Source organism: Colletotrichum truncatum (genome assembly GCF_014235925.2).
Source record: "Colletotrichum truncatum strain CMES1059 chromosome Unknown Contig_0003, whole genome shotgun sequence".
In the NCBI taxonomy this organism is placed as follows: domain Eukaryota; kingdom Fungi; phylum Ascomycota; class Sordariomycetes; order Glomerellales; family Glomerellaceae; genus Colletotrichum; species Colletotrichum truncatum.
The window spans coordinates 5,647,288-5,661,176 of NW_027222400.1; the positions used below are offsets into that span (position 1 = coordinate 5,647,288).

A 13,889-nucleotide genomic window follows, 5' to 3' on the forward strand; every position below is an offset into this window, starting at 1 on the left:
CTCTATGAACCTTGATTGATGGATTTCTCTTAATAAAGAACTGAATCCAGTTTCTCCCAAGTGGCTGGGTAGTGCCTCTGATGTCTAGGATTCGCTGGGCAAATTCCTTGAGTTGTTGATGTGTTGGCGGCAGCCCTAACGCCGCCTGGATACGCACCCATTCAGCTAAGTGACTTTCCTGTGCTGGAGATAGCTTCTGGAAGCTAGAGAAAGCTACATTTCTTGCCTGTGAACCCTTTAATCGAGACTGGAGGGTTGATGGTGGAATTCCAGCATCATGAGCTGCCTTTCGGACACTCTGCCCACTTGCAACTGCATTGAGAGCTTGATTGACTTCTGTTTCCGTATACTGGCCCATTAAGCGTATAAGAGTAACTATTCAAAGAATTATAATAATCGCTGTAAAAGTGGTGAAGATATTAAAGAATGTTGAAGAGGGTAAAATTCTACATGAGCGATTTATGGGTGTGCGAAATGTGGGGGTGTGCGAGAAGTGGGTGTGCGACGTTATAACAGCTAGTGGCCGACACGAGGAACTTTTGTCTGATGCTTAAACGAATTAACAGTTCCCCATGTGCAACCTTGATTTGTCTCCCTGATTCTCACATTTCTTCAAGTGTCCCAAACTCTTCTATGACTCTTCACTTTATCTCAATCTTTGGGCAAAGAAGATGGCAGGCTACGCTGCTTTGCCGGTTGAAGATCCTTGTCATGAAGCTGGGACCACCTCGGCCAGACTAAAGCTGGCGGCGAGCTGGGACTCTGGCTTCTGCCAACTGGCAAGGAGATGCGTCCTCGAAACCTGCGTTGCAGGCGCATTTTGCCAGTATTATGTAGCAAAATACAAATGTGCATTTATGAATCAAAGACGTGCCTTACTATTGACGATTAACCTGACACATCTTTAAATCTCTGTATGGGTAGTCAGTAGTTCGTGACATTGCGAAGCTCTCGTGAAGCAAGACGCGCATGTAGTTGCAAGCGTGATTAAATTAAGCCCGGGTCTCCGCACCACCCCTTCGGTCTCCGGGCCACTCTTTGGGTCTCCGGGCCACCCCTCCGATCTCTGCGCTATCTTCCGGATCTCCACAATTCGCAACAGGCCTCTGTCCCCTATAAGTCCCCCCCTTCCCGGCGACAAACTGATCCCCGTAGACGCCATACTCGGGGATAGTAATGCATCTTTGGTGAACTGCCCATGCCGTTGAGCAAAACGACTGTGATCCGGCAGGCCCGTCTGGTGCCGGCTTCCGACGGGCCCCCGGGGGTCATCAAGCGATTACTCGCGGTACGAGTAAGCGAGTAATTATTGAACAAGGCAAGGTAGCATATAATGTACCTGCAGCAGCCAGCCTGTAGGACTGCGAGTGCGGGGTAAGCATGGGAGCTAGAACAGCAATGCTTACTATCCAGTTACCTACATAGGGGACGCCCGTGCCTAAAGCTTGGTGGGTGACTACTTCAAATTATTAGACGTCAACATGAATAACAACGCGTGTACTGCCGGGAGGCAACCGTACTCTTTCTATTCAAGTTGTCACACGCATTCTGTTCGTGCCGGCGACTAACCAAGTGTCTGTTTGACAACCGAGTTAATGCAAAATCCACTGATTTAATCGAAACCATCATGCATCTTACTCCCTTAGGCAGCCCATTATGTCTGCAGCTGATAACCGGCGGTTTGCGGCCACGGAACTAATTCAGCCTAAAGTTCCAGCTAGTGTAACAAGAAAGAGAAGAACCATCTTCGAATCCTCTTGCATCATCAATATGAGATATCCAACTTTATAATCTACCAGATGTTGAAACTGTACCTTGGTGGCTTGCACTTTGTATGCCGTTTTGCGACCTCTCTGTCCGCAACCAACAAAGCTTGGAAGGGTATTTCAGGCTTATCTCCGAAACATATCTTACCTTCCTTACGTATAAACGAGCGTTTCTCTAAGCGATCCTACATCTTGTTCTCTCTGAGTTTCACATGTAAAGTTATTTCTTCAAATTCAATAGATTTCAATCTACGTACCACCCTCTGATGTTACAGCCGATCATCCACAGAAGTTTCAGGGAATATGACAGCCAGTATCAAGACGAGATTCATGGTTATTTCTGACACTCATGGAAGAAATTTCAAAAGCGAATCCATGCCTCATGAATCCGTTGACATTATAATACACTGTGGCGACCTTACGCAGCACTCGAAGCTAGATGAATTTCGAGAAACACTTCAAATGCTCAAGCAGTTAAAAGCGTCGCTCAAACTCATAATCGCAGGAAACCATGACTTCTCGCTAGATACCGAGGCGTTTAAAGCAAAAGTCGAGGAAGCAAATAAAATCATTGGGGAACCTTTGGAGACAGACCTGGTTGAGAGGGAATTTGGCCATGAGGGAGAGGCTAAAAGATTGCTTCAAGATGCGAAAGAAGATGGCATCATATTTTTGGATGAGGGAACCTACACATTCGCTCTTCCAAACCGTGACAGCCTCAAAGTTTATGCGAGCCCTTACACTCCTTCGACGGAGCTTTGGGGTTTTACTTACAACGACAATAACGACCACCACTTCCATATCGAACCGGATACGGATGTTGTCATAACCCATGGACCGTCTCATGGGATTTTGGATATGTCAGCAGAGAGGATACGTATCGGCTGCTCGCGGCTCTTCGCTGCTGTAGCGAGGTGTCAGCCCCGCATGCATTGCTTTGGACATGTACATGGCGGTTGGGGAGCAAAAATGGTAACTTGGCGCCATATCATATCAGATCCACCCTCACATTTCAGGGATATTGATAACAATCGGTCATGGCTAATCGAGAGTCTCCCAAAGCTCAGGGGGACTCAGTTCAAATCCGAGGATGATAAAAAACGAAGGGAGGAAAAGATCGCACACTGCAGGCAGCAAAGGTACTATCACACAAGCTTCTTCCGCAACGACGGCAACCATGCTGAGCCGAAGAGCACCATATTTGTCAACGCGGCAATCGAAGCAGATGGAGAACTGGTGCAGTTCCCATGGGTTATCGATATTGACTTGCCGGTGATGGAAGCGACACAAGCTCCTAAAGATGTCAAACGACCCGTACCTAATCTCTCGGAAACGTAACGTTTGATCCTCTCATATGAACAAACCAAATTTTGGAATGATTAGTGGTTTAGGAGAGAAAAAGTAACAAATTCAAAGGAGAGAAGTAGAATCAATCGATATGGGACTACAGAGGAAATACACGGTTTTTGTTGACTTGCATCATGACCTCAGCAGAATTTCTTAATCTTGGTACAATTTAAACAGCTTTAGTCACCTGTGAAAGGCGTATATGGGTTTCGGGTAGCTGAGGAGGCCAATACCTACCTTTTCTCAATACAGGTCATCAGTCAGCCTAATTCCTACGGCTAAAGGGTCAAGATCATGGGTGCTTTGGCTTTAGCACCACGCTTTCACTAATGCAAGTATAGTCTGAGAAAAGCCCATGTATTATTGACAAGATGGACTAGTACCACCTATCTAGCGGCAAGGTGGAAAACCCCCGTCCCCTGAAGCCAAGACTTGCAGATTTCTGACAAAGTTTCTCCGCTTAGCATTTGCCAGTGTAGCAGGCACCCATGGCGCCGCAGCAGACATTCTTGTGGTTGGTGCAAGTGCAAGTCCAGATCTGGCGGGCAACAAGCTCCTCAGCGGCGGCAACGACTCGAGCCTCGAGGACCTCGGCGCTCTCCATAGCAGGGGCGGCAACGGCGATGGTGGCGAAGAGGCCGACGATGACAGTGGTGAACTTCATTTTGGATGATTGGAGATGGGATTGAAAATCTAGTGAAATGTTAGTCTCTTGTAGGTCCAGACATGAGTTTATCAGGAACCAACCCGAAGTGTTTGAAGGCTGTGGTTTGAGGAGTAGACTGGATTGTTTGAGTTGCTGGCTGATGCTGATGAGGACTTCAGAAAACAGGCAGAACAGTCGAGAGAGATGCCAGCTTTTATAGATGATTCTACAGCCGGACTTTGGGTACATTTCCTTTTTCCGAGTTTTGTAACGCGAAGTTACGCTCCGTTACACGTTCATGATGGAAAGAGGTTGAGGAGTGGGTTGCATTTCCTCTCAGCCGATGTGCTCAAGAAGCACATATTGCAGAAGGATTCCTGGAATCGGGATGTAAACGAGATGATTCGTATGATGCAAAGTCAACTTGGAAAGGATGCAAGACTGTTTCTCCTCTCATAGAAGGCATACGTGTGAAGTTGACTAGCCTTGTTTGAAAGTAGATCGGCGCACCAAAAGCTCAATAGCCTTCACGTGGTAGCACTCACTGCGTTCACTGGCCTAACGATTGTTAATAAGAATACATCCATGCTAATCATTGAGAAATATTTTGCCCTGTGAGGTTGGGCCTTTGAGATAGTGTTGCAAGAGTTGAACATACTGTAAGAAGGTCAACAGCTCTAAGACAGGTTGAATCCACCAGCCAATGACAAGCATCACACACATCCAGAGCTATAGCCCGCACTCATGCTAAGCTGCTCCAGGAGGCACAGTTCCTCAAGTCATAAGTAACTCAAATGACAACAGCGCATAGTATAAAGCTATACTATGCAGTTTGTGTAAACACCTATGATAGGGAAGTTGCATCGAGAACTGTTCCAGTAACATAGGATGGAGCTTGATCTTCCGTAGGATTGCATTGCAGAATGGCCCAACCCCGCGTTTCATGTAGCCCTACGATTCACAAATCCCTCTAGGCATGCGTGAATTAGAATGATTTGTTGCAAGGTGATAGGAAGACACTTCTATAATTTTGACGTTACATTTATCTACAAGTTGAGGATGCAATCAGACTTGGTAGGATTTGATGTTGCGTTAAAAAGATGGTTGTAGTCGGTACCTATTCCGGAGTATGCGGGGTTTCACAGCAGGTAACTCTAGACCCCGAACTTTTTTGTGCCGATCTAAGATCCTCATCGACAATAAACACATAACATACCTGTGGCCAGATTGGTTACCTTGATAGACGCTCAATGCGACCATTCTCTAAAAAGGAATGTGGATTCATCTCTGTGCATACGGACCGTATGTCCGACGCCACATCGAATGTTTCAGCCAACCTGCGACAAATCCTTATCATTCCTACGTCGTTCGATACGGCGTATTAAGACAGATTATGTAGACATTGCATTACGTTGGGGGCCAGACATTGCGGGGTTGAATCCTACTGGGACTCGATACTACCGGATTAGGATCAACTTCTAAAGGATTGCCTGCGCCAAAATGGCTGAAGTGGAGGAGAGGCAACGTGGACGGCTAAAACAAGGGGATGGTTCAAGTCGGCCAATAGACGGAAGCGGAAGTTTTTCTAGTTAAGCTCGGATTCTATACGAGCTTGTTAGGCAGAGAAAAATGTGTAATTTTATGTCAAGGTGATGCTTTAGGGCGGCTACATATGTACAGGCAACACCCAAATTGGACGGCGTCCATCAAACATTACAGCAAACCTTGCATCAGCCGCATGAGATAGTTCTCTTAGTTGTTCTTCTTAACCTGTTATGGATTTCAAATGTCACTGGCGAGCGGGGGCAGTCCTTGCAAGACTTCTATTCAATGTTACAACGCGTTTAACACGTACATGAGACAAATCCTCGCACGACTGCGAAGTATTAAGAATTAATGAGGCAAACGCAGAGCCATGCATGCATCAACTTGCGTCTGCTCTCATGATCGAGACCAGGAAGTATCTGAGACTTCCGCGCCTTGGCCATTCGCTGGTGCTCCCAGCATCCCCCAAAGATCCTCCAATCTTACTCCTCCAAACAAGTCCGTGTTGCTGATCTCGGTAAACATGCCCGTCAGGTCCGGTAGCTCAAGGTCCATCAAATCCATCTCAACTCTTACACCATCGGAGGCCGAAGCCTCCCTCGGGGTGCGGTTCTCGTCCTGCCAGCTCATATCATACGAGGTGACGGAGCCACGATGGCTCTGGCTAGAATGGCTGGAATGATGCTGGTGGGCCTGCAAGGACACAATTTCGGACATGTTGGACTGCAGAACGGAGCACGCCTGGATGAAGCGTGGGTTCTGCGAGACTCTGGTGTACTGCTCCTCCGCATACTGGGCCGCTATACCCAGAAGCTCTAGATCGGACCGCGCGAGGCGTGAGCGGGGCTGCTTGAGTATGTGAAGCGCCAAGGCCACTGCTGATAAGAGGGGTTGCGTGATGGTGAAGACGACTGATTCTGACCTGTTTGTGGGTGTTTCGCCTAGCTGTCCTCCTCTCGCGCGAGGAGTCGGCGTCGAGTCGTCGGCTATTTCGCCGGTAAGTCTCACTATCGCCCTGGCTGAGCCGATGCAGATATCTGCGCCTCTACGCAGACGGGAGAGTTCTACTGTAGACAGACCAGCGGAATCGGCCTGTGAGTTGATGTGGGTGCGGTACATGGCTTCCGGGAATACGAGCGCTGCACGATGAAGGCAGATTAGGGCGTGGTGGTAATGAATGGCCAGAAATGCAGCAAGGTGTTTGTGCCCGGTCTCGCATAGAATCACATTTCCGCTGTGCGGTCCTGGGGGGCGAATTTCGGGAGGAAGTGATTGTGCCCATTCAGTCAGAGCCGAGTCAAGACGAACGGTGCCACCAAGGAGGATCCGGGGAGACTTAGCTTGCCCCGAACGTCCGTAAATATGAGCACTGATGCTACTGATGATTCTTGTTAAAGAGGCCCACGGCTGAAAGTAGTCAATAGTTTGGCGGTCGGCTTGTCCCTCTGGGGAAGATCCAATGGACATGGCTATTCCGGCGGCAGGAACAGGCACAGGTTCCGGTAGTGTTTGATCACAATCCGAGTCGTGGATTGCACTTGGACGACCAGTTTCAAGTTCCATCAGCTTCTCGAGTGTATAACAACTCCACCATAATTGCCCGTGGAGCTTTCGGTTGCCCTGATACCCCGGCGACGGTGCAGAATCAGCTCTTTGAGGGGCATTATGTGGGCTTTTTGTTGATGCATGTCTGTGTAGACCAATCGAGTGTGCTATGCGGATGGCTTGGCCTAGTGTCTGCCATCCTTGGCCTTCTTTGCTTCGGCCTCGTAATGCGATGGTAAGAAGGACCAAAGCTTGTACGGAAGCCAGATATGGGGTGGAGATTACATGAGCCAGAAGGCCGTATGCTGCAGTCAAGAAATGTGTGCCGATCTCTGTCAACGAGCCCGTTTCCTCGTCGGCACCAATGCAGATGATAGAGTAAATAGCGACGAGGATGGGAACTTGAGGAGAGTCGATTGCACCTTGGAGGCTACCTGACGGTTCTGCCTCTTGAAGCGAGACCAGGCGGTCCATATCCGATCGCATGGTAGTCTCATCAAAGACAGGGAAGAGGGGAAATACTCTCTTCATGTAGACGTCCAGGTATGCGTCAAGGGTTGACAGAGGGGGAAGAGATGGCAGTTGTAGCGACAGAGGAAGCTGGAATTCCTCAACATGATGCATACCGAAGCGAAAGTAAGGCGACAAGGTACGAAGACCTCGTTTCTTAAAGAACAAATCGGCAAACATTGTCAGAGACTGGACGCTGCTGCCGCCCATGAACTTGAGCCTATGTGAACTCTCATCGGTGTTGAGGGCTATATCGGGGTTGAGATCTGAGTGGCCGGGTGGTGCATGGCCGCTGTCATTGTCTCTAACATTGGCCCGATAAGCCTGTGCAACCCAAGAGAGGCGGCGAGAAGCCGCGTCTTCACCCTCAGAGCCATTATCGTACGCTGGTGACAGATATTGGCGTGGCCGCGGCGAAACTGTCCGAAGGTGACGATCACGGGCAGGCTCAGATCCCTCGTGGGTGCTGTTGTCGCTCTGGGTAGTGCTGCTTTTAGAAGCCCATTTCCGAACGGCGTGCTCCTTGGGATTCCTGGGATTTGTTGTCTGACAGTCGTCTCCTCGGAGAATACAGTTGTGACATTTTGGGGTCTGGGCGTCGCATCGTACTTTGCGTTTACGACATTGATTGCAGGCCAGAGAAAGACGTATTCGTTTTGAATGTGATTGATTTGATGTTACCGGAGGATGCTCGCTTGAACTCGACACGGAGTCGGCCATGACGGCAGAGGAAGGGCTATTCATGGTGATCTGAACGACTCCGAGGGTGAACGGTCCGGAGCTGAGACGGAAGGGGATTGAAGAAGTCCTCGGTCGGGCTCGGTTGGCTCACTGGCAAACCTGGTATATAACGGAAATCCCAGCATGGAGCAGGGACCCTCTAGGGGATGTCAGAGGAGTATCCAGTCAAAGCGGAGAGAGTAGCAGCTAATCTTGCATTTCCCCCAGCTTGGATGACCCGAGAGTGGGGTTCAAGGGAACCCCGACTGACCCATGAACGCTGTACCCCGCCCCTAAGAATCCGGGGGTGGGCGTTGGCGGCAATAGGCCTCGGGTGCTGAGGTCCAGTCGAAGCCCTGGAATTAATAATTGGCCATCAAGCTTGGTTTAACCCGCAATTGTGGCCTTGTTTCGGTGTTTGGTGTATTGTGGGGTTCTGTTATCTGTGGGAAAAAATGTAATTCCAAAGTATGGTATGCTTTCAGCAACCTGAAGAATCGATGTGTCTGAACATGAAAACTAGCAAACTGCAATTTAGTCATTGAGGCATATTGGCAGACAAAGGTGGGCTCATAGCTGCAACGGCAAAGGTATATCTACAGTTGCTTACAGCATCACCAGCTATCGGGATAGTCTGTAGTTCAGTTAGTTTTCGTTAGTCATTCCTCATACGTCAATATCTAAGGTAGTTACACCATATCCCGTAGATAAGCAGCAGAATAAGCACAACCGACAACCCAAACTTCCATGAGAATGGCCGCCGCCACAAAAGCTATCAACAGGTGGCAAGCCGCCTTTGAAGATCCGCGTGCATTTTGTCGTCGAAGAGGTACCGAGCCGCGACAATACACCCTGCTTCACCGCTTGGGAACGTGAAGAATTCGTTACAGTTCCTGTCAAATCATCGGATTCAGACTCAGACTATTCCATTCAAGATACCCGCCCCCAACGGTCTTTTCGGATTTACGACACCACCCCGCAGTCTCACAATCTCGGCCACCTCAGAACCCTGGTTGAGAAGGTTTACAAGGAGACGCTGAATGCACGCGAGATTTGCGATCGGTTGATCGGATCGATGTGTGGGGTATGCCACTCGCTACCGATGCGTCTGACGAGGAGAAAATTCCGAAATGCAAGGCACACTCCTCGGCTGAGATTGCCTTCCGAGACCACATTGAAGACGATGAGTTTCATATTTCGCGACTCACTACTCATGTGCGTTGGCATCCACTCATCATCATCGACCGGTTACCAGAACTCTGCAACAAGGACGAGAGTGGCTTCTTGATCGCGTATTGGGGTCCGGTTGTAGAGGAACATGATGAAATTCGACGAGAGCAGGAGACAAAAGCGTTACGGTACACTTATGCCGAACTGGCGATGAAACTTTTGACTTTAGGAGAAGCCTTCTAGTCGAATTGGGTCTAAGGCGGCCATGCCGGCACAGCCGTCCCGGATGTGACAGTATTCAGCAATTTTTACAATCCTATTGTCAGCATTCATGACCGGAAAATATTTAATGACACAATGGCAATTTCACAGGAACATCAGATGAAATTCAAGCTACTATCATTGCCTATCTCGACCTTCAGTATGCTTTGACTGCAGCCAACTGCAACAACCTATCCGTAATCACTGGCTTCTCCAACGGCTCTTCGCGTTCTTGGGGGTCAACCACACCATTCCTCTTGGCCTTTCCTTGTGGGTGAATGTTAGTATGAGGCCAGTGGGTAGTGCCGCCCCAAGCTCGGAAAATATCAGCCTTTTCCTTCAGACTTTGGGGGTCTGCATATTTGGCCGGAGTGAAGCAGACATATTGAGCGTGGCGGATCTGAGTGCCCTCTGGATGTTTAGCAAAGTGCATAGTTCTGCATTTGATAGTTAGTTGGGATCTAACAGTAGAAGACTTCTCGTCGGAAAGCATACCTAGAATCCCACAGAACTAGATCACCAGGCTCCAGATTCGGCTTAATAAGACTGCAGCCACGGTCCTCGAACCACTTGACATCCTCCTCCTTGAAGATAAACAGGTCGCGGTAGTTCTCCTCTGGCGGCGGAGCGTCTTCATGGTTATCCATGACGCGAGTTTCTTGAAAGAATTGGTCGTAAAGCTTAGAGGAACCATCCATGAGGATCAGGCCGCCATCCTTGTCTCCATTAGGGGCAAAGTTGAGGAGCCCTTGAATGCATTGGAGCCCCTTGCGTTTTGGGTCTTGGTCTAGACACAGTGGGATGAGCAAAGTCTACCCATCATGATTCCAAATGGACTTACCACAATGCGGCCATGGGGACCACTTCAAGTCCTTCTGGCGGGGAAGAGTGATGTTGAACATATCGAAGCTTACTAACAGCTCCTCGGTTTCCCAGATATGGACAAACGGGTTCAAAACACCCGGCTCCCTGTCACAGCGTTAGCGAAATCGGCCCTTTCCCCAGGTCTAGAGCCTTCGCGACAGTATGCTACCCACATTCTCGCCTCCCATGCAAATCGCTCATGTGGGGCGCAGTACGAGCCATACATGCCTCCCTTGAAGGAGACTGGGAGGTGCTCTGAGGTCCACGTGTCCTCGTTTTCGGGGTCAAACCCGCGGTTGAAGGATTTGAGCCAGTCGAGCTGCTTCTGTTTGTAATACTCAGCTCGCTCAGGAGTAATAGCGTTCTTAAGGATGGCGTAGCCATGTTCAAAGAAGAAGTCTCTCCAATCGCCGTAGTTTGACTTGGGTTCGAGGAGGGACTTTGACATTTTGGATATCGCAATTAGGTAGTGAGGCGAATGATTATCTCAGATCTTGTTGTTTGAATTGTCAGAACTCTTAAGATAGAGAGGTTTACTTTTGGTACTGAGTTCGAGAATTCCACCTGTTGTTATAGGCAGCTCTGATTAGAGGGAGCATTAGATGCTACGATGGCTATGAACTGATGACTACTTTCACAGCGACTGCCCCGGTTTCCTTGCCTCGGGCGAGAATATTGCTTGGCTACCCCTTCTCAGCAGATTCATGCGGTTCGGTCTGGTCGCCGTCTTCCTCGGTTTGTTCGTCTCGAAATAGATCGTTGGGCGTGCAACTCGGTTCGGTTCGGTTCGGTTCGGGGTTGGGTTTTGGCTATCAAACACGGCTGTGGGGCCGGTAACTGTAGCTGATCCGAACGGATCTGAGCTGAACCCAACCCCGCTGCTTCAACCCACGTAATGTCTTCACTGGAACATATCCGATGCGGGGATTGCAGCGGGTTCCAATAGACCGAGGTTCTAGAGTCTTGAAGCATCAAGCTACGCGTTTGATGAGCAATTGGTTCTTCTGATAGGATGAAGGAACATGTCCAACGCGTTCAATAAAAAGCGCCATGTCGGCAGACCCCTTGACCTGAACATGAGCTGTACGAGCTTATCCATTTCCCAACATCCTAGTTCATCCATATCACCCAATCATGCCCCTCCCAATTCAGATCGCGTATAAGCCTATCGGCAAGCCCGAAATCGGAGTAAACAACTATCAAGGCTTCACTCCAGGGCGCACCGAAGTCCTTCCCAAGGGCTGGAACGGCTACAATGCGAAACCTCTGGAGAGCGACATCCGCATTGATCATGACGTCGAGATCAAAGTCCGCGATGGCTGCCGATTGTATATCGACGTATACCGCCCTGCAGACTCGACGGAGAAGATACCCGCCATCGTCGGCTGGTCCCCATACGGCAAGAAGTACAGCGCTCTGACGATGTTGCCCATGACACCGTGGTCATGCTGCGTCAAAAAGAGTGACCTTAGCGGCCTTGAAAAGTTTGAGGGACTTGACCCTCAAAGGTGGTGTCCCAAGGGCTACGCTATTATCAGCGTCGACAGCAGAGGTGCTGGCAATAGCGATGGCCAAGTCCCCATTATGGGTCTCCAAGACGCGGAGGACGCGTACGATGTCATCGAGGCTATTGCTAAGATGGATTGGTGCAACGGCAGCGTTGGCATGGCCGGCAACTCAGCATTAGCTATTGCACAATGGCACGTCGCAGCCTTGAACCCTCCATCTTTGAAAGCCATTGCTCCTTGGGAGGCAAGCGGTGACCTCTTCCGAGAGCAATTCGTTAGAGGCGGCATATTTTCCATGAGCAACTTCGACCTGATTACGAGCCTCATCATCAAGGGTGGCTCAGGAGTCGAGGATTTCGCCGAGATGTACCGCCGAAGCCCTCTTTCCAACATCTGGTGGGAAGACAAGCGAGCGAACATGAAGGCAATCAACATCCCTGCGTATATCTCCGGGTCAGACTTTAGTTCTATCCACACAATGGGCAGCATTAGAGGCTTCATGGAGTTGGGCTGTGAGAAGAAGTGGATCCGCTGGAGTGCTTGGCAAGAGTGGTTTGATTTGTACAGTGTTCACGAGACGAACGAGGACTTGGCGGTATGTTCCATCGAGTCTTTTTTCTGGTTCTGAGCTAACGGTTTTTAGAAATTCTTCGATAGATACCTGAAAGGGATTGAAAATGATTGGGAGAAGACGCCGAAAGTACGGTGGACATCTCTCAAGTTCGGCGACCGAGAACCCGAAAGCGATATCATCTACGAAGATTTTCCTCCTCCTAACACAGACTACAAGACCTTCTATCTAGAAAACGGCAGTCTGTCGGAATCAGTTCCTTCAGCTCCATCGAAAGCTTCTTATAACTCCGAGGATGGCAACTCATTAGCCAAGTTCACTTACACATTCGACAAGCCATCGCGTCTGATCGGATTGCCAAAAGCAATCCTCTACATGTCCTGCCCTTCCCACGACGATATGAATGTGTTCATCAACATCCGCAAGCTTGACAAGGAGGGCAACCCGATGATGCACCTTTGCTTCCCATTCTGGGCGGCACCCGTCAAGTCCATTCACGATATCCCGCCCAAGGAGCGGAGCAGCACGAACCTGCACCTGGGCTCGGTTGGTCAGCTAAGGGCATCTCATCGCAAAATCGATCCCTCCCGGTCTATGCATTCGCAATTTCCCTTCCACCCACACAACGAGGAGCGGAAAATTCCTGCTGGCGAAATCGTGGAGTTGGAGATTGGCATTTGGGCCATGGGCGTTGACTACGAAGCCGGTGAGTCCGTGCAGGTTCAGGTTGGCGGACAGTTCCCGTCGATTGCAGAATACAAGGCGTTCTCGACGGAGCGGCCGGAGCACGAGCGGAACAAGGGAGACCATTACATCCACTGTGGACCGGAGCATCAAAGCAGAATTATCTTGCCGTTCATTCAGTAATGGAAAGGCCTTTCGTTAGTTAGATAAGAAATAAAGCAAAATCGCTATTTTATGAAGAACAAGTTGTTTGCATTCAATGTACATATAACGAGTGCTGAGAATGGAAACGTGAGAAGAACAAGACGCAAAATCGAAAAGGAGAGCTTGGCAGTTACAATGTTTTCGCTAGAGTTGGTGGAAGACTTGCGCAGTCCATGGATTGCTCCCTTTCAACTTTGAACATATCAGCTACTTATAGGAGTAAATTCTTATAGAGGGCTTGCCTCATGGGTACTAGAGCCATGTTGTTAGCTCATCATATCTAACTTAGACTGATCGAGTTCAGAGTGCAACGCACTGAAAGTTTCTTATAGACACACGTGATCTGCAGTAGCTAGCAAGCTGACAACTCTGCTGCATATAATTAGGTACATCCTGTAAATTCTCGCTCGTACTACGCTTGTCTTCGCTCAATATCCGCAACCAAAACAGTCAATCTCGTTTCAACAGCTTTCAGACTCTGAAATTGCGCCAGCATTCCAGTGACTTGTCATTCCCTCGCAATTCAAACACACATACACACAATAAAC

General features: G+C 49.2%; 5 protein-coding genes across 5 annotated transcripts; 2 read left to right on the forward strand and 3 right to left on the reverse strand.

The window, feature by feature from the left end:
• Positions 1-2,069: 2,069 nt before the first annotated feature.
• On the forward strand, positions 2,070-3,104 carry CTRU02_206422 (uncharacterized protein; the record flags this gene model as incomplete). The annotated part of the gene is made up of 1 exon (XM_036733487.1): positions 2,070-3,104. One exon carries the CDS (start codon positions 2,070-2,072, stop codon positions 3,102-3,104), a length of 1,035 nt encoding a protein of 344 aa, XP_036574828.1.
• Positions 3,105-3,573: 469 nt separating this feature from the next.
• On the reverse strand, positions 3,574-3,777 carry CTRU02_206423 (uncharacterized protein; the record flags this gene model as incomplete). The annotated part of the gene is made up of 1 exon (XM_036733486.1): positions 3,574-3,777. One exon carries the CDS (start codon positions 3,775-3,777, stop codon positions 3,574-3,576), a length of 204 nt encoding a protein of 67 aa, XP_036574827.1.
• A 1,923-nt stretch (positions 3,778-5,700) lies between these two features.
• Positions 5,701-8,103, reverse strand: CTRU02_206424 (fungal specific transcription factor domain-containing protein; the record flags this gene model as incomplete). Its single annotated transcript, XM_036733485.1, has 1 exon — positions 5,701-8,103. The coding sequence occupies one exon, from the start codon at positions 8,101-8,103 to the stop codon at positions 5,701-5,703; it is 2,403 nt and encodes an 800-aa protein (XP_036574826.1).
• A 1,564-nt stretch (positions 8,104-9,667) lies between these two features.
• Positions 9,668-10,822, reverse strand: CTRU02_206425 (major facilitator superfamily transporter; the record flags this gene model as incomplete). The annotated part of the gene is made up of 4 exons (XM_036733484.1): positions 9,668-9,947; positions 10,006-10,297; positions 10,352-10,479; positions 10,548-10,822. The coding sequence occupies 4 exons, from the start codon at positions 10,820-10,822 to the stop codon at positions 9,668-9,670; spliced, it is 975 nt and encodes a 324-aa protein (XP_036574825.1).
• Positions 10,823-11,508: 686 nt separating this feature from the next.
• CTRU02_206426 (x-pro dipeptidyl-peptidase c-terminal non-catalytic domain-containing protein) lies at positions 11,509-13,320 on the forward strand (the record flags this gene model as incomplete). Its single annotated transcript, XM_036733483.1, has 2 exons — positions 11,509-12,477; positions 12,526-13,320. The coding sequence occupies 2 exons, from the start codon at positions 11,509-11,511 to the stop codon at positions 13,318-13,320; spliced, it is 1,764 nt and encodes a 587-aa protein (XP_036574824.1).
• Positions 13,321-13,889: the final 569 nt, after the last annotated feature.